Source organism: Brienomyrus brachyistius, unplaced genomic scaffold, assembly GCF_023856365.1.
Source record: "Brienomyrus brachyistius isolate T26 unplaced genomic scaffold, BBRACH_0.4 scaffold64, whole genome shotgun sequence".
Classification (NCBI taxonomy): domain Eukaryota; kingdom Metazoa; phylum Chordata; class Actinopteri; order Osteoglossiformes; family Mormyridae; genus Brienomyrus; species Brienomyrus brachyistius.
In genome coordinates, this window is record NW_026042339.1 from 363,013 (window position 1) to 390,130 (window position 27,118).

The 27,118-nt window shown below is 48.4% G+C and overlaps 1 protein-coding gene across 6 annotated transcripts in view; it reads right to left on the minus strand.

Moving 5' to 3' along the window:
• LOC125725299 (receptor-type tyrosine-protein phosphatase mu-like) overlaps nt 1–27,118 on the minus strand; it is a 149,579-nt gene that overhangs the window by 9,078 nt on the left and 113,383 nt on the right. For 4 of the 6 annotated variants that reach the window (XM_049002127.1, XM_049002129.1, XM_049002128.1 and 1 more), the window contains 10 exons: nt 24,072–24,223; nt 22,954–23,028; nt 20,108–20,289; nt 12,785–12,872; nt 12,126–12,202; nt 8,549–8,585; nt 5,241–5,338; nt 2,474–2,590; nt 1,545–1,699; nt 1,185–1,320 (listed from right to left, as the gene is read on the minus strand). In XM_049002127.1, coding sequence (XP_048858084.1) covers nt 1,185–1,320; nt 1,545–1,699; nt 2,474–2,590; nt 5,241–5,338; nt 8,549–8,585; nt 12,126–12,202; nt 12,785–12,872; nt 20,108–20,289; nt 22,954–23,028; nt 24,072–24,223 — 1,117 coding nt within the window. Of the gene's footprint in view, nt 1–1,184; nt 1,321–1,544; nt 1,700–2,473; nt 2,591–5,240; nt 5,339–8,548; nt 8,586–12,125; nt 12,203–12,784; nt 12,873–20,107; nt 20,290–21,049; nt 21,062–22,398; nt 22,429–22,953; nt 23,029–24,071; nt 24,224–27,118 lie in introns of all 6 variants that reach the window. The other 2 variants (XM_049002132.1, XM_049002130.1) reach the window with 2 other exon arrangements.

The window sequence follows — 27,118 nt, forward strand, 5'->3', positions numbered from 1 at the left end:
TACGGATGGACAACCTCAGCACCGCCTGCTTTATCATCAAGCAAATTATAACCATAAAGATAAGTGTAATCATGACCATAATCCTAACCCACTATGGGCCCAGGGCCTGTTAATTAAGGAGCACGTTAAACCAAATGACGATGAACAGGAGCAGACTCTCGTCAAAGTGACATAGGAGGTGGACGCGTTGACGTTCCCAGATATGAGCCGTTCACCTGGGCCAACTAAGTGACATGAATGACTTATGAAGTGGCATTTTGCAGGGATCGTACCCCTGTCACATCTCAGCAATATCATTTTTGGAAAGACAGAAGCTTGAGCTGCGACCTGTGTGATGTTCATTTTTTTTGCGACACAAAAAAATCAAATTGAACAGCCCCTATAAGAGCCTGCCTAATCCAGCATGAAACTCAGCCATAGAAGGAAATCCACAATAAATAAATAAATAAATAAAATAAAATAAAAATCTGGGTCCAATTAACACAGAGAAAACAAATGAAGGTTAGCAAACAAGCCATGGGCTGGGGTGACATGCCTCTCCGAGGAACCCGAAAACCTTCCGGGGAAAAGTCATGCTCGAAAGGTCGCCGGATCTCGAGAAAGTCATTTGGAGCAATGGGCGCGCTCCGGCCTTCCTGGAGCCACCTCAGCTCAAGTCTACGAAACAGTTACCCATTAAATCCAATGGTGCTTGTGATTTAAAAGAAATTGCTGTGAAATGATGCATCCATTGACACTGGTGCCCCCTGGTGGCGGTGTTTAAAACTGACATGGCAAACAACACAACATATTTACAATGTATACAACCCCACAATTCAGAAGCCAACCGCTAGATTGATGGTCTCATTTGGTGGGATTAAGACTAATTAAATCATTAGCTCAAGATGAATAACGTTTTTAGACTGATTCTAGGATTTTTTTAAGGTTATTCTGACATTATAGGGACAAACTTTATCTTTAGCCAATGAAACGTGATCAGGTGAGTGACAGGAGAGGAGGTACTCCGAGAGCCAATCAGCTTTCAATCAGTGCCCATGTGACTCTGCCCCTGTATACGTCCCTGAAACTTACCCATGCTAAAATGCTAAAGCTTGGTGGTTGGACAGAAAGCTAAAAGTCAGGGGAAATCAAGCTTGATGTAATATTTGTCCAGCAAAGGGACAAGTGTGGGACCCACTAGCTACCTCTGTTTGCACCATGTTGACCCTCCTGGAGCGCAACTCCCGCACGCAGTTGTAGATGTCGACCACGCCCTCCCTCTCAGCCATGTCCAGCATGATGTCGATGACGATGAAGCAGCCAGTCCGGCCTGCCCCAGCACTAGGGGAGATCAGGGATCAGCAAGCTGAATTCAGGCCTAATCCCATCAAGACTGTAATACCCACAATACGAAAAATACTAAACACAACACCAGATCTTCCCCTTTTAAAGAGAGATCCGTGCCTATTGACAGCAGCAGCCAATGTAAGGAGCAAACCCCTCCCCCCCATACCACAAGACACACCACATCACCGCATACGAGTTCTCTGCCCTGGCACCTGTACCTGCAGTGGATCACCATAGGCCCAGCGTTGGCTGGGTTCTTGGCCTTCACCCTCCGTATGAAGCCCAGGAGCCCAGTGGCATGGTATGGCACCCCATGGTCCGGCCAGCCCGTGAAGTGGAACTGCCGTATCTCCCGAATCTCATGGGCGCCCCTCTGTAGAAGGTGAGAAATGTGGATGTCACCTGCTGATTCTTACATGATATCTAACCCATCTCACTTTGGGCCCCCCCCCCCCCCCCAGGCCCACAGAAATGATGGACCCGATGCAGGTTTCCTGCACTGAAGCAGACGCTTAGCTCAGAGATTCCAGCACAGACAGCTAGAGCTAAGCCTTCAAATATCCACAGGGATTTAGAAAACTGCCCTTCTCACGAAGGCCCGGACAATACAACGGTAATTTAAAATATGTATTCATGGAGATAGACGGCCGCCTCGCCACGCTGACAGCACGTATTAAGGGAAAGCGATATCGTGAGGGCAGACAGCTGATGGAGGAGCCGGCAAACAGAGGCCGCCCTCGCTCTCAGTGACGCTCGCACCGCTACGCGCCCAGACGGGGGGGCCACCGCATTCCCTGTATTTACCGCTCTCCGGTTACACAATTTTTTTTCGTATTTGATTGACAAGCGAAATAACAATGGCAGCAGTAAGGTATAAATGAGATAAACATGAGGAGACCTTTTCCTCACGACTGACGCGGGTTCAAGCGATGCTAGTCGCACAACAAATTTCTCAAGACTAATTTTGAAATCCACCCTCCCTCCCACATGTGGAGGATATAGATGGCGGATATTAGGGGGAGGGGGGCATTCAGAGAGTAATGGCCTGAAAGCATGAAAGCATATGGCTCTTAAAAGCCGAATTCGCCGCACAAAAATTGCAGTTGATGGAGTGGCCTTTTGGAGGCCCCTCGCAATGTCACTGCACCTTCTCCACGGCGAATGTCCGGATGACGTATTCCGACAGCAGCTGAGTCTCGATGAGCGTCACCTTCATGTCCCTGTAGATCTCCGTGTCGTCGGGCCAGTACTTACAACACTTCACCTGCGAGGGAAGAAAGGTCCACAATCTTAGATTTAGAGCAACTGGGAGGTTCAGGAGGTGAGTATGTGCTTGTGATCAGAAGGTCGTCGGTTCAAATCCCTTGTTCGGCAAAGTAATTTCATCGCCGGGCCTTTAACCCCCCAGTTGTTCCAGGGACTGGCTATCCATGCCTTCTCAATTGTATGTCACTTTGGATAAAGCATCTGCTAAATAAATGAAATAAAATGAATAGATCCATTCTCTTATTGGATAAGAACTGACCTTTAGTTAATACTGACTAGCATAAATCAAATGTTTTTACTTATATAATTCTCCGTGCCTAATTTCATTAATTACTAAGCTCAGAGACAGTCTCACTCCACATGTGTATCATGATTTTCACACTTTCAGAAAATCCAACTGCACTCCGCTGCCATATTAAAACTGACTGACGAGTTCGGGGGCTTGGGAGAAGGTGGCGGCTTTGTAAATGTCAGGCACGCGGAGAGCAGTACGTCTGGAGCCAACAAAGCAAAGATCACGTTCGCATATTTCAATCTGAACATTACCTAAAAGCATGAGAACTGCAGTCATGTCTCAGGTATGCAAAACTAGAATGTCGGCGACTGTAAGTATTTTAAGCAAGTTGCTTGAATACAGGAGTTTACTTTTATTCAATTTCAGCTTAATGCAGTCCGCCCGTCTCAAAGTGAATGCAGCGTTCCATCATTTTAGATAAACTCCATACTTGTGTTTTTTTGCTCCATTAAATAGCTGTGGAGTTCCACTTACGTTGTCGATATTGGGGCAATTGTCATACTAATGCTCTCTCATGCTAACGTTCATAAATGATGAACGGTTCCACGGATCTGCCCTTTTCTCCCTGTCTAATAGTAAAACGAAGACTTTGAGAACCTATTTGTGCTGGAGAGGCCACCCCTTAAGAGGCTTCAAACATGTGCTCGTGTTATCTCTATGACACAGTGGAGAGAAACATCCTGCACTGCACAATTCTTAGCTGACGTCAGCGTACCGGGAGGATGGGCGTCAGCTCGGTAACAGACAACGTGCCGATGTACCACTGTATCGGAAAGATTTACCAGTGACAGGGTAGGAAAATGAGACCGATCTGATGCCTGCGCCTACAGTTAATCAAACAAACCCCGCCGTCCTCACAGAAAAACAAAAACCCTTGTTTGGACCCTTCTAGAAGCTTCCCACCAACAAAGGACCAAAAAAGGGATGAACAAGGTGTGATTTGTGGGATGAGAGCGATGTAGGCTGCCTTGGTGATGAGACCTCCTTCTGAGACACGCAGACTAATTAGCAGAGAAATTAGATTTTTGTATCCAGTGACACTTCCGAGAGAGACACCTCTGAATCGGAATCCCTGGTGGGAATCATAGACGTCGGGTTTCCTCCGGAATTAGATTAACTGGGGGCTGTTATGTTGCTTGATCGGTCTGATTGGCCAGCCGTTCCTTGGGTTACAACCAACGCTCATCATATCACCCAGCTCTGAAGAGGGTACTGCGGGAAGGGGCCAGCTGGACTGAGAGAAGCTGTTCTCCAGCTGAATGGCCAGCGCAAACCTACAGAGATCCAGGTTTGAGATTTCAGGACTGAGTTCCTCTTTCAAATGGCCTGCTGGGAAGGAGCTGGGTGCTGGTCTGGTGCCGACAACCCGGTTCTGTAAAGATTTTGGGGAGGGGCACATAATGTCATTGTGCAAAAGTGTGCGGCAGGGCCCTCTAAGAATAGCTATATGTTCTTGGAGAGGGTGACCCAGTTGTAGGCAGACAGCCCCCCCTCCAATGCTGCTGGATGTCTTGTCTATAGGGCTGAGATATTTCCGTTATTGAGCCATTGAGGTGGGGGGGGGGGGGGGAGTGTGGCTCAGCAGGTTAGGATGCTGGTTAAAAGCCTGTAGTCATATCAAAGTTTGACCCTTGAGCAAGACCCTTAAATCCCCAATTGCCCCAGGGGCTCTCGGACCTTACTCTCTGGGCTGTATGTCGCTGATGTACGCAAGTGCAGAGCCGCACGTCAGATTCGGCTCCTAGAACATTCCTAGCACATAAATGATCATAGCATCACCCTAAATGCCATAGCAACCTTAATGCAGATGTGTTTTCACACCACAGAGATGTTGCCCTCCAGGCTACATCAAATCTGCTTAATTATCTCATTTCAGCCCCACATATACAACCAACTGGAAAACTGGAAGAAGCACTTTAACCTCGTCGTTAACAAGAACACTATTCTTCCTAAACTGGTAGGTAGTAATTGTTAATATAGTCATCATCCACAGTAGATCAGTATAGTAACAGTCAAATCAATCCTAATTTAGTTTTACAGCTGGGATATTCATCCTCACATGGCACCACGAGCGATGAATTCTAGAGTAAGATGGCCCTGATAGGGGAAGGAGATCCTTACAGGTGCTAAAAATTCTAACCCCCCCTGAAATTTTGCAGGACAGAATATGCTGAATGGGGGAGTGCGGTACAATTTGGAGTCCCTATAATGTGCAAGGGCCCAACCTTCCAGGATGTCCGTGCCCCTCCAACACGCCTAGTTATGGTCAGATACAGGCTAGGATTTCTGCTGGCTAGATGACATCACCCCAACCCAGGTTGGAGAAGCTGGAAGACCGTCATCCAGTACCTACCCTTCCCACCTCCACCAGGTTGGTGACCATGATGATGGTGGCCGTGTTCTCCTGCCACACCATCCTCCAGAAATCGATGACGGTTTCCTGCATGGGTCCTGCAGTGGGAGAGAAATCAAGCAGCTGGTCGCGAAATGTCACCACCGGATGGAAGCAGAGGACGTCAATAAGGAGACACTGATGCATGCTAGTGAGAGAGCTCAGACAAAAAGCTTTAAGTAACCGTCGTCTCGGAGAATAGCTCTGCTAGGCATCGCCATACCGACGCTAAACGGCATAATCAGAAAACACAGTCAGATGCTTCAGCCAGCCAAATAAATAATCGTGAAAGCAAACACAAATGCAGAAGCAGCACTGTCTCTATATAATTTAATTTGCCTCCCTTAAACTTTGTCCTGCAGTGAAGGCTGCGTTTAGCAATAAAGGTGCAATGATAGGAATTCAATTATGTATTTAATTAAATCAAATTAGCACTGTTTTTAATCAACAGCCAAATGTAAAAAATTACTTTTGACAAAATAATTACTGCATGCAAATCTTTGCCCCCCCCCCCACACCCCCACGCCCGCCTCCTGGAGCGCTAGCACACATTAGCCGGCGTCTCCGCAAGCCGCCTCCCTCCTCCTCCTCCTCCACTCCAAGGCCGCCCAGGCCTGTCGCATTGCAGCTCATATCCCCCTGACAGCAGCCTGCCAGCATGAGGCGCTCTCGTCTGCCGTTTACCCAGAAGGAGACCTGCCTTATGGTCGGGGGCCGGTTCATCTCCGTCTTGGTCAGCAGGACAGTGCATTCATGACTTGCAGGGATGTATTCAGGGGTGGGGCCACAGGGGCACTGAATGCTGACTGGCCCCTGGAGTGCCAATTCCCAAAACCTAAATAAACAGCTAGCGGGCAGAGTTCCAAAATTGTAGCTGGCTAGCAGAACATGCTGCCAAATAAAGAACGTATTTCTTTAATATTTAGTATAGTGACTGTGGTCAACAGGGGGCCCTTAAGCATCAGAGACCCCATGCAAAGCCATAGTTGAAGTGGTTGTAAATGCCGCTGCTGCCTGTGTGGCTCAGGCTGCCGGGTCCTGAGACCCGCTTTCCTGCCCACCCTCGTCTTTGGCTCTTGACCATACCCTCATCTTGCCACAAGCTTCAAAGGCTGGGCTCTGATTGGCAGACGCCAACCCGTAGTGAACCCCATCAGCTCTGATTGGCAGACGCCAGCCCATAGCAAAGCCTGACAGCTCTGATTGGCAGACGCTAGCATGCAGTGATGCTTGTCGGCTCTGATTGGCAGATGCTAGCCAATAGTGAAGCCCATCAGCTCTGACTGGCAGATGGCAGCCCGTAGTGAAGCCCATCAGCTCTGACTGGCAGATGGCAGCCCGTAGTGAAGCCCATCAGCTCTGACTGGCAGATGGCAGCCCGTAGGGAAGCGCATCAGTTCTGACTGAAAGATGCCAGCCCATAGTGAAGCCAGTCAGCTCTGATTGGCAGACGCTAGCACATAGCGACCCTTGTCGGCTCTGACTGGCAGATGCTAGCCAATAGTGAAGCACATCAGCTCTGATTGGCAGATGGCAGCCCGTAGCTAAGTCCATCAGCTCTGATTGGCAGATGCCAGCCCATAGCAAAGTATGTCAGGTCTGACTGGCCGACCGCCACTTCGTAGAAAAGAAATGTATGGATGATCCCTCCTCACATCAATTAGCGTGAACCTTGCAGCTCAGCCAGTCGCTCCGCCGACCCACCCTGGCAATGCTTTCCTGTCACGACTAGGGTGCGCATAATTCAGAGACTAACACGTGTAGTTTAGCCCAGGAGCACATCCGCAGTCTGCCATTAGCGTGAGGCTGAGCGTCTCCAAGCCTCTGTGGGTAAACGGGCCCCCGCTAATGAGGCTTTCATGGAGGGACAGCTGCCCAAAGTGCTGCCCAAGCCGGCAGTGAATGGCAGCTGATGAGGCCTCGCCATCGCCATTCTCACTCTAGTCAGGTGGGTCCATCATCGCACAAGCCCCCCCCCCGGTGGCACATCCGAACGGATATGCCAGCCTCACTTGATTACAGGGTCACACGGTACATCAGTCACGCAGAGAGGGAGCCTGACAGCTGGGAACCACCCAAAAAATGATTACACTCTTCTCTCTCTCTTTTCGATGATTTCATCGCACAGTTTCAGAGGAAATTGTACGACTTGCACCCAGAATGAAGGGCTGCTTCCTTGTTTTTCCCAGATGTAAATTCAAACATTTCTGCTCCAATACACACTGGAAGTCCATAGACAGGACACATGATCAGTCTTCTAGAACAAAGATCTATGTACTTTTGGTCGTCTACTAGCCATGGTCCAGAGGCAAGGAGACAAATCGTCAGGGGCGATTATAGGATTTATTAATGTGGGGGCAAAAGAATGGACACAATTCATACAGAAGGGCTAGTCTTTTTATTAGCCAATGATATGTTTTGGATCAATGAGTGACAGGTGAGGGGGCACTCCAGGGGCCAATCAACTTTCAGTATCCCTGTGGCCACACCTCTGTGTATACACCCCTGCAAATCATGAAAATGCTGTCCTGCTGACCAACACAGAAAAACACTGTATCTTAAGGCCGGGCACTGGGAGGCGTATAAAACCACAGAGAAAACTAATTTGATTCTGGTTCGAATTCCCAGCCGTGTTTGTTTCCCCCAATTCTGGCCATTTCAGGGTAAGACATCTGAAAGTGGGGTACTGGCAACAGGGCAGTAGCTCAAAGCCCCCAGGCGCTCCGGAGGGTCACCCCCTAACTCTCATAGCCCACCTCACCAGATCAGAACGAGACTGTCCCAGTTCCCTCCTAGAGCCCGGCGAAAGGCAGGCGGCTGTAATTAAGTGGCGATCACGCGACTCCTTGCTCCAACAGACCAGACTGCGAGTCCATTACGGGCTGATTACATTCCTTTCTCTCTTTAAAGTCACTGGAATTACCCGTGAGCGCAGCCTGCTGGTGAGTGCCGGTGAGCCACGATGAATTTCACACAATTAACTATCAATCAGAGGCGACCTCCAGGGCTCCCCGGAACATTCCGCACACAGGCATCTGTCTGCAAGATTAACCGGGAAACAAAGGGGGCCCGTCCGTCGCAGCTAATCCATTTATGTATTAACCCCCCAAACCCGCTTGCGGCCTTGATTAATTGTTCTAACACTGCTGCACAGGGAGCCGATGGGTGGGGGGCGAGGGGGGGATTTGTTGGCTCCCCAAATGAGCAGAGCGGCTCTGTGCCCCTGCAGCCAACCCCGCATGTCGAGAGGAGACGGCCTCATCACTTACCTTGGGTGGCAATGTAGTGGTTTGGTCTGTGGTAGCCCTGTGGGGACAGAGGAAATGGGGAAGGTGTGTTACAATATTCTGCAAGGGATTGACAGAACAGGCAGATTTCAAGCATTCAATACAGTTGATCATCAAAAGTGAAAGTAAGTTCTGTGTTACATTACATTCATTTAACAGACGCTTTTATCCAAAGCCGGGCAGCACTTTTGAGAAGCAGCCAAATCTAACACCTGCCTTAATCCTTTGAGAAAACATTTTTACATTTTATTTATTTAGCAGATGCTTTTATCCGAAGCGATGCACATTTTCAAGAAAGCAGCGTCAGTCTGTCCCCGAAGCAGCCGAGGGTTAAGCGCCTCGCACTGTGAAATTGCTCTGCCGACCTTGGGACTTGAACCGGCGCCCTTCTGGTCACAGATACAGCACCCTAGCATAAAGCCCCCCACGGTTACAGTAAAACACTAGTACAGAATCCACCGTTTACAGTTTAATAATCCTGAAACGTGGTTTCGTAAGCCAGGCACACATCTAGTCGTGGATAAGGCTTACATGGGGGTAGAGCCGTCACTGTGAAGAACGCATGCAGCATGAGAGCACCTCAGACGGTACACAAACAGGTTTGTAAATGAAAACATAAAGGCCGTGTGTATAGCGCACACATACACACTGAGTCCATACATTCCTATCATTGTGGGGACACTCCATTCATTTCTATGGGCATAAACCTAATGCAATTCATTTTTTTTGTACAGTGCATTTCCACATTTCTGCCAAAGCCACCAGTGAGCAAACCAGAGGCGACAGTGGCAAGGAAAAACTCCCTAGAAAGAGGGAACCTGACTCAAAGGGGGATCCCGTCTTCCAGGGGCCGGCAGGAGAAGTCCAAAACAAAATCCCAATTTATAAAGTAAAACTGTATACGATCCAGAAATAAATGCGCAACCATCTATGACAACCCTAACCCCCACGCAGCCCTAACCCCCACGCAGCCCTAACCCCCACGCAGCCCTAACCCCCACGCAGCCCTAACCCCCCACGCAGCCCTAACCCCCACGCAGCCTTAACCCTAACCATATCCATAAGGCATTTTTAGTTTTTTTTTAATTTTTTGCATTTAGATTTTTGTAAAATGGAGGTTTATATAGGGAGGACTTGGAAAAATGTCCCCACAAACTAAAAAGCAAAAGGTTTTTTTTTCACCCACAACGTGCTAAATACAAGCCCACACAGAGGTTGAGACTCCTCTGAGTTCTCTCTGTCATAGGTTCACTCCCCCCCGGGATTGTTCTAATCCCTTCAAATTTCATTGCTTCAATGTCTCATAGTCTCAAGAGAGCATCGTCCGACGACAAAAATTAAAAGCGGCCCCCACCCTGGCACTGCCGTGACTGCCCCCGCCATCGTCACCTATCTTAACCATATTAATTTTAATTTGACTGTAATTATTGTTTGTAAACCGGAATAAAAGGACCTTCACAAAGATCGGACCCGACCAGCGACGCTCTGGGCCTTTTCCAGCCCTAGAATTACACCCCGGCTTCAAAAGACCCCTTTATCTACCTGGACCATGTACGGATTTGTTTACTCTTTGGTCCGGGGGGATGGAAGGACGATGCATTTCTGGGTGAGCGATCTGTATCAACGCTGTTTATGACTTGGAACAAGTCCCTCCGTCTCAAGGGGCCGCCACGGAGCGACCCCTCTAAGGTGACGAGAGGTGGGTCACTGCCACCGGCTCCCAGCACGGTTCATGCGCTAATTGCCCTGCTTCTAACTTACCGATGAGGCTGCATCGCGGACAAAAGGAACGTAAAAAGGCAGGTAAAAAAGATTGCTACTCCTTTGACCGGAGAATTTGAGGAAATCAGCACTTGGGCTACCCTCGGAGGGGTTCTATCCGCTCATTATTGCTACTGTTGTTTTCATTCAGCCCTGCCAGACACCCTCACTTTCCCGGGTTCATTAGCAGAGGAATCGGGGTGTACTATTTTCCCTCTTGATTCAGCCTCACCCCACTGGTTCGACCCCCAAGGGCCTGGTTACGACACCCAGTGGCACAGTAACCGGCGGCAACCCGCATCCGCGAGATCCAGCCGGGGCGGTGAGATCCAAGACTAATCTGCAGGGGGGCCGGGCTCTCATTAGAGGAGCAGAGGACTGGATCAGCAGAATCAGGGCAGAACAGCACCAGACACAGAACTGGAACCTTGTAAGTTTGGACTAAAAGGTTCGCTTTCTTTGTAGGAAGAGGCAGGTTCGGTGAATTGCACAGATACCCTGGATACAACAAGGTCCATCATTAGCTACGCACTATTTGCTCGCTGTCCTCAGCACGTAAACAAACACGGACAGCTGCGCTATGAGTCGCTCTGGTTCAAAGCTGCTCCTCGCCAGTGCATTAGGGGCGAAACTTAGTTGGATCCTTTGGAAAAGGTGATTATTTTTGTGATGGAAGGAACGTCGCCTTCTTTTCATGCATAAACATGACCGTCCTTTCTGTTAAAAGGAATATTTATTTTATTTAAGAGTGCATATTATGGTGGCTTGATAAATATTGTATGACTGTTCTGTATACGAGGGTTTATTAGTTTAGACAGGCCTGGCGATTTCGGATTAAAGAGGTTTTTTTCCGGAAAAGCAAAAAAAAAAAAAAAAAGTCATTAATCAGTCAACATGGCTTCTAAGTACTCGCCGAACGAGGCCCCCGGCACAGATTAAGCCATTTTCAATCAGAGGCCTCTTTAATATGCATATCTCCTTGTCTAATAATGGGGCGCCTTTGTGAGCTTCTTTCAAAAAGCACTCTGAACATTATGTGCCGCGCACTAAAAGGCGGCCTGTTAATAATTAAAGACCCCGCATTTGCAAGGTGTCCCACCTGCGCGGTGAATTTACAGTGCCCTCCGAAGGTGTCGCTATAGGCTGTCACTGCCCAGTCACTGGGAGTCATGATGCAGTGTGTGTGTGTGTGGGGGGGGGGGTTGCTTGGGGGCATGGTGTCCTACCAGGACAGGGGCAGAAGAGGGATTGGGTCTCTGCATCGGGATATCATGCTGGATTTATGGAGATGGTGCCGGGTAGAGGGCTGGGGCAGCCAGCGAGTCACATGACCACCAAGTCCATGACCACTAAATCCCACTAGATCTGTACGTGCCTCTGATAACCGACCCTGACTTTTGCAGCTTGTGTTACACTGTGGTTTATGGGGACGGGAGGGTCAGCTGATAGAGGCTGTGTGTGCCCATTCATGCCATCCATCCGTCACCAAAACTGGGCCGTGTCAAATGGACCCGATCTGGTGACCCGGTGTCTCTCCCAACGCTCCCCCCTGCACCCATTCTGTGCTCTGTCCTGTCCTGGTCTCACGCGTTCTTCCCCTTAAAGTGACCCACCCCAGCCTGATCTAAGGCCACCACTGGCCCGGCGGTGCCTCGGGGAGGCTAAGCACACGGTTGTGTGAATCCGGGGGGGCTGTGGATGTTGCGGGGGAGGTCTATGGCCCTCCTGCCAGCCCTACCAAATGTCACGCGCGCTGACCTTCACGTTACCGCCCCAGCCGGCCCAGCCGCGTACTCACATCAACGTAATTTGCATTAATGTAATCCGAGCTCTGTTCGCCCTCCAGGGGCTGAAGTCTGACACGGGAATGATCATCTGCAAAACAGGGATGGGGTGGGGGAGGGGGCACAGGGAGAGAGAGAGACAAATTAATCTCTGCGAGGAGCAGGAAATCTGCTGAGGGTTACAGAAGGAGACATCACCTGCTCTTTCCGGGAAAGAGAGAGAGACACCGGGGACTTTCTCAGACATGTAAAGGTATTTATCAACAGCACCTCATGTCCCCCCGGACAGGTGTGAAATTGGCTGTTCATAAAACTCAATCAGCTGAAGCCCGATATATATGGCAATGGCCATCTAAGCAGACATATGGGGGTGGGGGGGGGGCGCAATCATTTTACAGGTAGGGCTGCCCCTGGGGTTATATTTATCTCATATATATAACCGACAAATCAAAACATTTTTATGAGAGGTAATAAACCTTTGCAGAAATAAAGTTACCAGCCCAGGACTGAAGTCGTGTGAAGTCGATGGCCATTTCTCACTCTTCCCACTAAACAGGCCCCCTTATACTGCCATTAACTAATAATGATATTTAATTAGGATTTCATTGTCACTATTACGCTAAGCTAGCAGCAGCTACGTCAGAGGTGGTGGCGGCAGGCCGTCCCTACGCACACGCGATGATGTTTCCATATCGATTCTTCATCCTGTTCTCGTCTTTCTTAGCGGAGTCCCACGGCGCCGACTGTCCTTCAAAAAAACTCTGAAAAGACAAAATGAGACAGACAAGAAATGGGACTTAAAACGAGGCACCATCCTGCCAGCCCCCCCCCCCCCCGTCCTCCCCCTCCCGAAGCCCGAAACGATAACCAAGTTAAAGGACGGGTCCCTCTTCAGCTCCAGAATGGAAACTCGCTTTTAAACGTCTGCGTCCCCGCCGTTATTGGACATGAAACACCGGAATGAAGAAGACCCTTGGAGTGGTGTCAAACAGGAAAGCCCATTAGGGTCCTCACAGCCTCTGGCTTGCTCCCTGAGTGGAGCCCAGCCACCGAGAGTTTGAAGGGGAAAAAATTTTATAAATAAATAAATAAAAATAAAATAAAAACAGTACGGCCGGTGGATCAAAACAGGCCTTTTCCATGGACGGCCATGAAATATTAATCAGGCACATGCGCGAGTCTACCCTTCTGATCTCAACTGGAGAACAATTACAGCGAGCATGAAAATAAAGTTTCAGGCCCCCTGCGTGTTACTGTTCAGGGGGAGGGCTGGGTCACGGAGGAAAGCTTCCTGCATGCCGGTGTCTGTCAGCGGAGGAAACGTGTCCGTGAATTTGAGTGATTGATGGTTTTGAGAGGCGTCTGGCGGAGGGATACGCGGGACGGCGGTGACGGTGCTCAGGCCACGCATTTCCATCAGGAAGAGCGCAGCGTGAGCGACAAGAAAAACAAATTAAATATAAACAGCAAGAAAATACTCATAACACGTCTCTCAAAAACATCGCTACTGGTGCTCATTAAAAAAATGCTGAAGTTTTGACAGTTATTCAAAAAAAAAAAAAAATGATAATTTGATATTCCGAAATTTTGACTGTGAAATTTTTTCCACAGTTTTGGACAACAGAACTTTGCTGTATTAAATGGCCAATTTCCAAACGCCGTCAGTGAAATTGAAGGTTCTGGGATTTCAGACGAACTGCCCGGAGTGGGGATAAAGACCTTCCAGAAGACATCTGAGGTCACCGATAAGGGTTTAGAACACCAGCCGGAGGGTGCTTCAATCACTCAGGGCACGAACATACAAATTCAGCATCACAGTCGCTCCATGGAATGACCTTTGCCATCCGGTGCAGGACCTTGTCAAAATGTGCTTTCTTGGGCCTTGTAAACCATCACTAGAAGGGATGCTCTGAGAGGCAGTGGTTTCATTCCGACTACATCCCCTCAGACGCCCGGTGGCCACGGAAGACATTAACTTAATCAATTCATAACTCGCGGAAATCTTATTGTAGAAACATGAAAAAAAACGTTGACTAAATCCGTAATCTGTCTTCTTTTCAAAACGTCCATTGTCGGAAGTATTAAAGTTTTTAAAATCAGGTTAAGTCGGCAAAAAAGTAAACCATGTCACCTTTCATTGTTTTACCTGCATCAGGGGCGTGTAGTGCCGCCCTCACCTGAAGATCGCTATTCGCTTTCTAAATAGCCGCATTTCCGCGTATTCAATTCGCATTCGCATGGTAATTAGATGAACAACGTAACAGTGAAATGCGATACAGATACATCCCCATCAGCGCCATAAAAGGGAGGGGGGATGTGGCCAGGTGTGAATGGCTCATGCATACACACGAAAGTTGCTACATATTCAATGGGAGGAGGCCAGAAATAGTGACATAGTGAGTTTGGTTTTTCTTATTTGTTTATCCAACTGAATGTTGCAACTACACTATTTAGTCATCTTCATATAGCCAAGACTTTGATGATCAGATATCTGGGATCAAAACAAACTTCCACCATTGCTTACTATGTACTTTTATAATGTTTCTGCAAGTGGTCCAAAATGCATTTTGCAATGTCTTTACTTTGATGTCAAATTACAAACTTCACAAAAATCTGACATATTTACAAAGTACACTAAGATTAAGATGAGTGTAATAGCAAATCAAATATATAAGAAATAATTTATTTATTGAATGAAATGTGTGACCATGCCCCAGTCAGTGAAAGTGTGTTCCCTACCCCTACAGGGTTAAATGTGTTTTCATGCACGGTGATGGACAGTCGTGCTTCTAGAGGGGGGTGCCGTCGTTCTGCCAACATCACCACCGTCCTGCTGACCAACACTCAGCCAGTAAGGTGGAAGCACAGGGAATGGGGAATAAAGAAGCAAGAGAGGAGACCACGATAAAGATCCACACCAGCAGACGGAACGGGGTGCAGATTAGGGTGGGAAGCAGATTCAACAGGACATTGGACCGAGAGACATCTGGGTAGCTAGTGGGGGGGGGGGTCAGTGGGCTAGGACTCATATAGGAACCTGTGACTGGAAGGTTGTGGGTTCAAATCCCAAGGTCAGCAGAGTGATTTCACCACTGGATCTAAGGACTGGCTGGCCCTACTTTCTCGATTATATGTTTCACTGGATGGAAGCATCCAGGAAAGTGAAAGTTTCAAGCTTTCATAAGCGAGACATAAATGTTCATAACTGCTTCTGTGAGCCCTGACATAGTATTGGGCCACCATCTTATGAAAAGCCCAGCAAGACGAGCCCCCTAAGCAATGCTGTAGCCCTTACCTTACAGTAACACTCACACACATGGTGGAATACGAAACTGACACATACCGAAAGCCTTTGGGATTCCCCTTTGGGTGCCACCATCTACGTTTTATAATCGGAAATATTTAAACCGAAGGAAAAGGACTGAGTAATTTTATCAGGATTTTACAGATAAGTTCTCAACATGTCTTCGGTGTCTTACTGACAGCATTATACATGCAGAGGTCCCACATGTACGATAAAGGCGGATTCCCTTGAACGCAGCAATCTTTGACATCAAAACCGAGGCGCAGTGCTTGACACGTTCACGGTGTGAAGGCTGGGTAACTATCTAATGTGTCAGGGAGAGTATTTTTAAAAAGGGACACCAAAGGATAGAAACCTCGTACACAGAAAACAGAATCCTTAATCAGGGCATCCATTAATAATGAAACATTCAAAACTGTATTAATGACAACCCATTCACTTTGATTAGGAAGTATTTGTAGATTAAAGCGATTGGTTATGAAAACAAAAGTGTGCAATTCTTTTAGATAGCAGAGACCTCGAATGGGCTCGTTGAGCTCCCAAAGTCATTAGGTATACAGACACAATCCCAAATACTGCAGAACCAATTTATCACACAATATAATAACACCTCATCCGGCCTTGATTATTACCAAACTGATTTTCCTTGAAACCTCATTCCTTTTGTATGGCTGTTAAATTCTGCATAGGAATATGGAACAAACATTAATAAATAAGGCAGTCTTGTCAGAAATTAAGGCAGACTCACTAAGAGAGTGCTGGGGGCCATCACCTGTTCTGCTGGCGTTGCTGGTTGAGTAGGACAACCTTCCTATCCCACTGACAGCCCAGAGTGACCCATAAAGCACTGTCGGGTTTCTGGAGAGTTTAAGCTCCACCCATCTGTGTAGACCACCCAATAGCCTGGGGAGATGAGTGGTGCATGTGATTGACTAACGAAACTCATTGGCCAATAAGACCTCAGGGTTTACCCTCTACCACAGAGGGGAACAGGAGACAGGATGAGCCCTGTAAATGGTACATTCCTCCCTACAGGTGCGAAATGTGATTGGTCCAAGATGGGACGACTTCTGGGTCTCAGGTAGATAAAATGACACCCCCCTCCTCAGTTTGCTACTGTGATGCATAATATTTTATTTTATAGTTTAGAATTTTCTCACTCTAACTGTGCTGGATAGTGATAGCTAAATCAAGCTTCATGAACCATTTTCTATATTTTTGACTCCATTAGAAGCTCTTGGTTTGCTTTGAGACATGAATTGAGCTCCTTTTTTGAAGAGAGAGCACCATCTAATGGTGTCAGAAAATACAGCAAATGGTTCATAAAACTTCATTTGACCATAACTAGTGCTTGGTTATGCTGTTCTGTTTCGTGAGATTATATATTTTTAGCATTTAGTAATATTAGTTCTAAGCAGGTTCATTGTTAGCCATTATTAGCAATACCAGTTGATAACAATGCATTATGGGAAATTTTGAGCATAGAAACACCGTAGCAACATGTCCACAGGTAGGGTTGGAATACTGTGTGTACAACAGATTAAATAAGACACAATTGAGACATACGTGTTAATCAACAGTATGTAACTACAGCTTTCACTTCTGTTGATAAAGGGCTCGGCCATCTTGAATTCTGAGGTTGGAGTATAGAGGTTCCACTGAGCTGGAAGTGCAACTTCAGGGGGGATTCTAGTTTAAACGTCTGACTTCACAGTTCAAATTAAATGCATCATTCGAGTTGCAGCAGGAGAAGTTGTGGCTGTGTGCGGTGTTTGTCAGATGTTTTAAAAATGATTGTTCTCTAACATCTCTCACACCTACCTTAGGGTCAAATTGACCCCAAAAAGGCACATGTCAGGCACATTTTCTCACAGTAACATAATTATTGTAGAAGCGTGTAAGAGTTAAACATGCCTCATGGTCTTTGATTCTTAACCACATGTATGTAACAGCAGCTAATCTCTTCCTAGGGGAATCCATCGATGAGACATTGCAGTGAATCACAATTCAATAGGTCCAAAGGGGGGGAGATACAGTTTTGACTTGGTTAAAGGCCAGAGTCCGTGAGTCAGGTTCCTGGCAGAGTGAGACTGGATGGTTTTCTACAATTCGCTCATAAAGAGCGCAACACCAAGGTAAACGAGTGTCAAGGTTTGCAGTGGCTGACCATACAGCTCCTTCTGAATGTAACGAGCATCTGACAGTGCTCATGTCTCCCATGAACTGGATCAGTGTGGCTAGTTCTTTGTTCTGGAGTGGTACTCAAAGGCATATAGCAATAGAGCATATAGCATACAGAACAGGGTGATTTCTCCGGTCCGGTGGTTGCATTTCAGTTCAGAGATAGCAGGTCTAGACAGACCTTATACAAGGTGACATTTCACGGCTACCTTCCATGGTATTACCATACCTGCAGATAGTAACTAGCAACAGAGAAAAGTAATATGCATTATTCATCATATGGGTCAGGGTACTATTTTTTAAAGTGAGATAAATTCTTGACAATTTGTCCAGTTTAAAGTTAAAGAAAAAAGTAATAAAAATAACCTTACCCTATACTTTCTTGCGTAAAACACTTAATAACACGTAAAGTCACCCTTACAGGCACCTTAATTTACACAGAAATCCAGTTACATGATAGCTTATTACTAACGCTGCATCACGGCGGCTTGACAGATTTCAGCAATTTTTTTAACTCTTATTTTTTACATGTTATTTCTTACTGTGTTACCACAGTCAGCCAGTTGCTGTGGTAACGTAACACGCGTGCTTCCAAACCTTAAACATGTAACAGCACACGCAGTGACTCATTACTTATTGGATTCTTAAAGGGGAAAACACATTTCAGAGTGCGTGCAGACTTAGCACACTATCAGGGGAAAAAAAAAATCACAATCAAAGGCAGAAAAGAGACAATTTTTAAGATCTAACAAGCTCTCTTAGAGGAAGTCCAAAGAGCTTCAAACCTTCATAAGTGGTTACGCTCTGAACAGTCTGTCGGGGTAAACAGATTGACAGAAAGGTGTCAAACAGAGGAAATTAATGTAGAAAAACGAGGCGCTTAATATTCCTTTTAGCATTAAGCAGTTTGTTTTGCTGCATATTTTTTTTTCTCAAAGACAACGATACATAGGAAAAACTTATCTACGGAATCCAGCTGTGCTCTGAGCGGCTAAACCGATTCTCTGCTTATAAATCCCACCCTTCTCCACGGTGGTACCTTCGGGGGCAGTTAATAAGCCACCAGCATCGTCTTGAGACAGAAGAAACTTCGGATTAATGAAACATCTCAAAGACCGGGAACGTTTTGACATTATGTTCGGGCAAAAGGCGCTCCAGTATGTAGCAAAACAAACAAAACCGCCATCATCGCCGGGAGGGAGCAGGGACACATTTTGCCAACATGTACATTTATCTTCCGATGGCAGTTTCCAGATGTATTTTATCCCTAAAAATATACATTCCTGACTGGAATAACACAGCATTACCTAAGGCTACAAGTAACTAGCTTGGTACGACTATAATGTGACGATTGCTACAAGTCACAAACAACCAAAAGGGATCCGCTTACCTCGTTAATCTTTTCCACAGTTAATGTACAGATTAGCAAGAAGCATGGGTCAGAGAGAAATAAGTGAGCATTTTAGTAGCGTGTTTGGACACCATCCTGGTCAGTCTTAAAGGTCACTGGTTGGAGAACATCACACACAAAGGGGTTACTAGCCAAACAAGCCGGTCTACATTTTAGTTGACAGGTCTACGAATAAAGACATTAAAAATAACAGCCAGTCGGAGGAAGCATCCAGAATGATGGTGGGGTGGTGGGGGAGTGGGGGGCGGGGGGGCGTGCATCGTTCATCTGCCCAGCCGTGTTGCTGCCCCCCCCCCTCAAGAGAAAAACAGAAATGAAACCCTTAAGACAGCTCCAAATAGCCTGCCAAGGACAAGGCAGACCAAGGAATTATGGGATATCCCCTGGATGCGGTTGCTTTGTTTTTTACAATAGGGGGGCTCATTACGGATAAACGTCTCCCACACAAAGTGTGCACTTTTCAAAGCCCCGAGTCCCCTAAGATGAGAGAGGCCAGCAGCCCGTCACAGAAGGCAACTGCAAGCGGGCAGTGCCGGCCAGTGCTGTGACCCAACGTGCCACAGTTTAATGAAGGATATAAAAATTAAGCCCAGTGATGGTGGGGCTGCCTGTTTCCTGCCTGTTTTTTTTTTTTTCATTTTTTTTTCAGGCATCAGAGTCTCAGATTAAAGCTCGCAAGTGCTGAGCAAAATTCTTCTGAACTCAAACACGGGAGCGGGAAAAATCAGCAAGGAGCCTTTCACACTGTGACGCCCCTCAGATAGTTTGGGGGGAGGAGGGAAAGGAAAAAGAATTAGAAGGACGGAGTATGCCATTCGTGTTCTCCGAATTTACAGCGCGGGGCCGAACGCTAAGCCCCGCTATGGCCAGAGCGCTGCCACGCGCAGGTCAACAGGGGGCAGGAGGGCGAGCACAAGGCACGAGGGGCACACTGAGGGCGCGCGGAGCATGAGAACACTGCGGGGATCTGCGTGGCGAGGATGCAGACGCCGTGCATGAAGACTCAAACGGCACCACAGAGACCTACGATCGGCACAGCGCGGAGGGGGGACAGGACTAGGAGGAGGACGAGGAGGAGCAGCGGACATGCGGGGCCTTACCTCGTACTCCTCCTTGAAGCCGTAGCCCTCGGCGCATTTCATCTGCGTGATGTGCTGCAGCAGGTCCGCCACGCGGATGGCGGGGTGCAGCTGGCCCGTCTGGTAGGGCACGTCTGCCGCCTCCCGCTTCTTGTACGACTGCGCCAGGCTGCCGGTGTCGCTCCCCATCGTCTGGCCCTCGTCTGCAACAACACGCCATCGCCACGCGGTCAGCACCCCCCGGGGCGAGGACCCCGGACTGGGCTGGCCGCGAGACGGAGAGACAAAGATGTGGCCGGGTCATCGAGATGAGGCTATGTGAGGGAGAGATTCAGCTGCTACGCCTGCTTTGGGGACTAACACTGAACCGCCACAGGAGTGAGTGAAGGACACAGGGGAACGTGGTCGAGAGGAACTTCTTCGTCAGCGCAGACATTACAGCACTCGAGAAAAATAGACAGTTATTTTAGGGTGACCACACAGAAAAGCGCCCTTTATCCAGCTACTTTACGGCGTATAAATGCACAAATCACATCCACTAAGTCCTCCAGACCCTGTGACTGAGGTGCACACTACTACTGGCCCTTGGCATAATTAGACCGATGGTGAGATGAAGGCGTACGGATGCTTTTAGGGCCGTGGATGATAGAGATGAGGAGCGGAGGGGACTGACGGTCAGCTACGATGGCAGCATCGCATGGGACCTCCCTCAAGCTGGGGTCAGAGGCTGAGAACGTCGGCAAGGCGTGTCCGGGGGCGCAGTGGGACAGTGCGATGGGTCATGGAGCTCGCCATGCTAGCCAGTGGCTGCGCAGTGTGCAACGGGAGGGCAGGCGTGGGATGGGAAATGTCAGCTGCCATGCAAGTCAACACACATCAGAGGCAGCGCCCCGTGCCCCCCCCAACCCCCCCCGCATGAAGCAACACAACCTCCTCCCCCAATAGGGCAGACTGTGAACTTACCATTAATTGGCACTTTATAAGGAGATAGATAACAGGTTAAATGTGAAGAGAGAGAGAGAGAAAGAGAGAGAGAGCAGGAGAGAAAGGAGACAGGATATAAGCAACAGTACAGCATGAGCACCTGCACAGATTCCTAGCTGAACTCATTTAGGCAACATCATGAAGCCTTGCAGGCCCGCAGTTTATACCTCCGGCCACTGGGGGCATCGCACATTGATGGAATAACTTCACCTGGCTATTTCAGGAGCGAAAAAAAAAAACACAGTAGCTTAATATTCAAAATTTTATCGTGCAATATTTATTGTATGGCCTTAAAAACAACAAAAACATTAAAGAAAAAGAATCTAACAAGAGAACGTTTGTGACAAAATATAGCTAAAAGCTTATGTATAAATCCAATTACAGCATTGTTTGTGTGTCTCAGTATGTGCCTCCGACCGTGTCTATGCTAGATGTTCCATTTACTGCTGTCACTGACTCCTCGCTGACTCCTCACTGACTCCTCGCTGACTCCTCCCACAGGAAGACTGGAGCCTGACACCACACCCGGCGTGCGCACGCGCCTTCATGTGCGCACCCTTTCCTCGTCAACCCTGAACCGCATGCATTTAGCATCAGGAGAACGTCCTCCTGTAATCACCCTCCCCACCACATGCTGCTTTTTCACTAAAGGCCAATAATGATTAAAGTTAAAATATATACATATTTTATTATTCTATTTTATCACAAAAAAGGATAAACACTGCCAAACAAAAACTAAAAAACAAGTAGGTCACCAGCGGTTGGCCAGAGGCAACAGCAACATTAAAAGGAATAGCAAACAGATTCCCTCCAGGAATGAGAGACTAAAGATTCAATGAGGGAGAGGAGTGTAAATCTAACCCCCCCCACCCCCCCCCAAGCTGGGAGCTGAGCCCCTCCCGTCACACGGGACCTGATGCTCGGGGCTGCCACCCCCCCCCCCCCCCCCCCCCCCACCCTCCCGCGCTGCCACCGCACCCCTGCCACTCCCCACATCCAGTCCACATTGTATGTCCATGCATATGAGAGGTCGTACACATACGTGACGTCACACACGCACGACACAGAATGCGGATGGGATGGAGTGAAGGCAGCCTCAGCTCGGGAAAAGCCCTCGTTCCGCAGAGGAGGAAAGCAGGCGGCTATGGAGATGAAGGAGCCATCCCCGAAAAAACAAAAAGCAGCCCAAAACAAACCGGAAAACAGAAACAAAGAGCATTTCCCTTCCATCATTCTTCATTCCTCCCCTAGCGGGACGAGAAATGTAATGGTGTGTTTGACACATGGATCAGCAGAAGGAGGTAGTGCGGAAGAGGGCAGGTTCTCACCTAAAATAGCGGTTGGCACAAAGGGAGGATCTGCTCATACACCAAACCAGCATGGAGTTGAATGTTTACAAGGAAGAGAAACAGAGCAGTAAACGGGTGAATGCAGAACTCCACAGCGCAGAAAGAGGAACATCGTACAGACGAGCGGCAGGTTTGTTAGTTACAGAAGGAGCAACAGAACAGCGCAAACAGGGTCAGAAGCGCTCGGTTCTCCGGTGGAAGGAGCAGAGGGTGGAGGTGCCCAACGAGCAAAACCGGCAGAGAACGGGTTCTCCCTTACATCGTGTCGGGGGCAGCATGTTGCCACGTTATGGGCCGAACTTACCGCAACTTCACGGCTTACAAATGCTGCCTCAATGCCTGTCTTATACTAATTAGCCAGGTACGATAAGCTCCGGAAGTTAGCATGACTGGTAGCATTGCTGTCTGTTATTCAGAAAGGTTTATAGTGTGGGTAGTATCAGACAAATGAAGAACGTGCCTAGATTCTCTCATCGTCTACCGTTTATGGTGAGGTTACAGGTACAACGGAGAGGTAAGAAGCATGATCATTACCTGGGTAGTAGGAGTTGGGAACAGTGGTGCTAAGTGTGTTAGTCTTCATAGTGAATGATGACGGGGAGGACACAGCTTGGAACAAAATGAGAAAAGCAAACGGGTAAGTAGCATGTACAGGCACCGGCCGGCCACAGTGCAATTCGCACGTTTACTCTTCATATTCACGCAATCCGGGGAGGAGGACACCCCTACAAAGGCCCGTGTACACCCTTAAGTTAAAATAATACTCATAACAGACTGAGGAGACGTGTGCAGGAGAACGTCCCCTCGCAATTACACAATGAGGACAGGAATTAAAACCGTCAAGAACAAATCAAGAAACAAATCTGTACGAAGTCGTACTACTGCCTCCATCATAATAATTGAATACGCCGATGGATGCTTACCCTCTGCAGGTCACAAACAGTCACTACACTCGGGGGAGTGAGGAGATGACTGTTTATGGGGGGGGGGGGGGACCATATATATCGTATCCGTATGGGGGGGGGGGTGTCGTCTGGGAAGGGGCAGCTTTTAGGGGCTTATCATGGTGGGACGACCTGCTTGTCGGCTAAGGAAATGCGTCTGACAGACGGGCAAGCAAGGTCACGTCTGAAGAGGTTCTGCTGTCTGAAAAGCGCCGGGCGCTGAGCAGGGAGGAGCCCTAATTATGGATTAACCGGGTTTAACCTGACCGACGTGACCTGAGCATAGGGCTGTGAGTCATCTGAATGGAGCAAACGGGTATGAGGACAAGGCATAGGCACCATTGACGGTTACCTTATAGTAGGAGTTAATGTGACACGTCCAGAGGTACCTAATCAATGATGTAAAACAGGAAAGACTTACTGCCCATAAAAGAGCAAAGCAGCGAGAATTATAAAATATTCTTTGACCCCCATGTTACACGCTGGGCAAGCTTGACTGCAAGTGCCCCCTGTTGGAGACGAAGGGAAACAAGCAGGCTACGTCTGCACCTCTTCTAAAGACGCTGTCCTAGGTGGCCATCTGCCACCGATAGCGGCAGGTGGAAAATAGCTGAGTAGCGATAGATTAATCAGGGCTTTTTTTTTTTCAGGCCCAGGCCTGATTAAACGCACAAGTTGTGGGCCTCCCATCTCGGCTGCTTTGCTCACCCCTGCCGTTGATGTTGTGAGTGTCCATGAAGGAGAAGGCCTCGTCGCAGTTGGTGCCCTGCTCCGTGTAGCTCTTGTCCATCGAGTTGACCATCACCGTCATCTCCTGCCGTGTGCTGTTCAGCGTCTCCTTCCGCTTCTTCGCCAGCTTCCTGCAGTCACACACAAGCGGCACAGGGCATGCAGCTCAGTGTATATTTATGTGGACCCCTGGATTATATATACACAGCTATATTACACATACACCCACAGATGCTCCTCGCTTTACAATGGTTCAACTTACGATACTTTAATTTTATGATGTGATAGACGCACATTCAGTAGTCAGTTTTGAATTCTGTTCAGTTCCTGTTCTAGCGATATGTCGGATCAGGAGTGTAAACATCTCGTACATATCTCACAGTGTTTACCAATGTATCGTACAGTGCTTTTTTTCTGTGTTTTATACTTCATCTATCATTTGTGTTTAAAAGCTCATTTATGAACCTTTCAATAGCTGGTTTTGAGTGCGTTTCAGTAATTATTTATTTACATGTTTGGGTTCATCGGAACACAGCCCCTCTGTAAGTGGAGAAGCATCTGAATAATTAAAATACATATTTTCAATTTTTTTTCTTAAACCACTGTGCAACTTTTGCTTTCCAACTTAACGAACCAATTCCAACACACTGCAGAAAGTGAGAACATGTATTACACTTTAAACCTTCATAATTCATCATTTCAGTCCGGAATATAAACACCTTTTTTTGGACTGAATCGCCTTGATTAGAATGTAAGTCCATGCAAATTTTGTAAACCAACCCACAGATGAAAGAATCAGGTCTGCCCCCCCCCCCCCGTTCAATGGCTGAGCTGCAGGGACTGCTGACAGGAATAAAGGCAATTATTTAAAGGTCAGGGAGAGCCCAGCAAATGCCTCCTCCCCCCTCCAAAAAAAAGCTGCCTGACTCGAGCCTGAGACTCTCCAACGTCTCTAACAGGACCAAACCAAGAGCGGGAATGTGTGATCCTGGGAATGGAGTACGGCCAGGGAGAGGGTAAAAGAGAGAGGGGGAGTGCTACCTGCCCCATGGAGCAAACGACAATCTTATGAGAGAGATGCTGTGGTATGGGCACCCTCCTGAGCAGCCAGGCCGGGACCTTCAATGGCCTGTCATCCGAGGGGGTGGGGCAGCCTCTTCAGCGGGGTATGGGGGGGGGTGAATGATGTATTAAGAGGAGAGTCTCAGGGATGTTTTCTAGCCTGCAGCAATGTGATGGCGGCTCCCCGAGAGGCGCCCAAGTGCGTCAGCTGCAGGGGCCGGTCGGCGCCCCCCCCTTTGAGGCAGCAATGCTCCTCCCCCCCCCCCCCTTTCTTTCTCAGAGATGGCGTAAGCTCATGAGATGTTGATGCAACGAAAGTTCTTGGAGGATTCAGAACTACTAGCCGGGGGAGGCGAGGAGGAGGTGGAGGCCGGGATCACAGATGGGAGCCAGATGTTGGGACAGCCAGGCCGCTCCCAAACCGGCCGCTCCCTCGTTTCCGAAACAGGAAGGTCGCGACAGCGTTAGCCTCCGGAAGATCATCTGCAGCGGTGCTATGTGAGATGGGGCCCTTTTTAGTGCACCGCGACACCGCAGTGAATGGACAGTGTAAGCAGAAGCACGCGAGGCATTACCTTCCGCCGGCCAGTGAGAGGCGCCATTTCCATGCACATCTCAGGGGGTGGCCGTGTAATCGCTCCCCCCCTCCCAAAGCACCGGCTCTATTTTGGATCCTCAGTGAACAGAGGGCGCTTACGGTCCACGTGAGGCGAGACGCTGATGAATGTCAGCCATGTTTGCGGCACAGCCCCCCCAACACCCCCCCCCCCCCAACACCCCCGGGACCCCAACCTGTCGAGCTAAGTGTTCCACACCAGGACCAGCTAAGGAACAACACGCCCCCTCACAAACATGCAGCCCCGGGGGTGCGTTAAGGGGGGGGCAGGGATGACTCCCTCTCACGGCTAAAGAGAGATGACAGCGGCGTTGCTAGGAATGTAATCTGCGAAGAGCAGGTGGATGAAAGCCTTGAATTCATTCCAGCAGAGGCCTCCATACTCTCCAGCTTATAATTTCCTTGACAGGCTTCTCATTTTGTGAATGGCGGCACATCAGCGAATCCTAATGACATCAAAACTGGCCCCCTTTCTCCCCAGGGCACCTCAGGGGTGTGTTGGGGGAGGAGGACTTAAGCCTCCCTAATGACAGCAGCTCCTCGTCTATCATTCCAGAGCATTCCAATCCCGTGAACCCAACCGAAAACGAGAAACTCATACGGCCAAACAGCTACTTGTGCATTACGAAATAAATGAAAGCACTCGTTGGTGCCCCTTTCCTATCATTATTTCAGCCTCTCAAGGTCAAAGCCAATCTCTCAGTCAGTAATGGGAATAAAGGGCAGCAGCTTTCTTCAGGCGAACGTCCCGCAAGGTCCCAGGAAAATAAAATTCGAAACCCTTCAGCAGCCAACGGTCAGATTGAAAAGTTTCACGTCTGAGAGTGAGGCTGCGGGGTTTCTCATCCTGGTGGGCGGGGGCGCGCCATCACAGTATGGCTGGAGGGTAGCACACGACAGTGTACAGGCCCCCCCTCCCTCTAGATGGTTTGGGGTAACTAGGCAAAAACAGTCTCAAAGTTGGAATAGTCCATTACAGCCTGAATGGGGGGGGGACAAATTTGTCTACACTGAAAACTGTCACAAAAATTCCTAACAACAGACATGTTGCTATAATTTAAATGATCATGTTATCTTACACTCGTAAATGTAACGTTATGGAATTTCTGCCCTTGGGGGGCCCCTGGTCTTTAGGGCCCCCAGAAGCTGGCTACACTTGCCTTATGGGGGAAGTCCTTCCCTGGCTGCCTAGGATGCACCTTTGCTGGGGGAATACCTGCCCTTTGGATACTCTCTCACCCCCCCAGGCCTTTAACCTGTCTTGGCTGTGAGGAAACCCCTCATCGGGCTGAACAAGACAACAGCACAGCCAGCAAAGACTTATAAACATAAAGACAATTTATGTTAG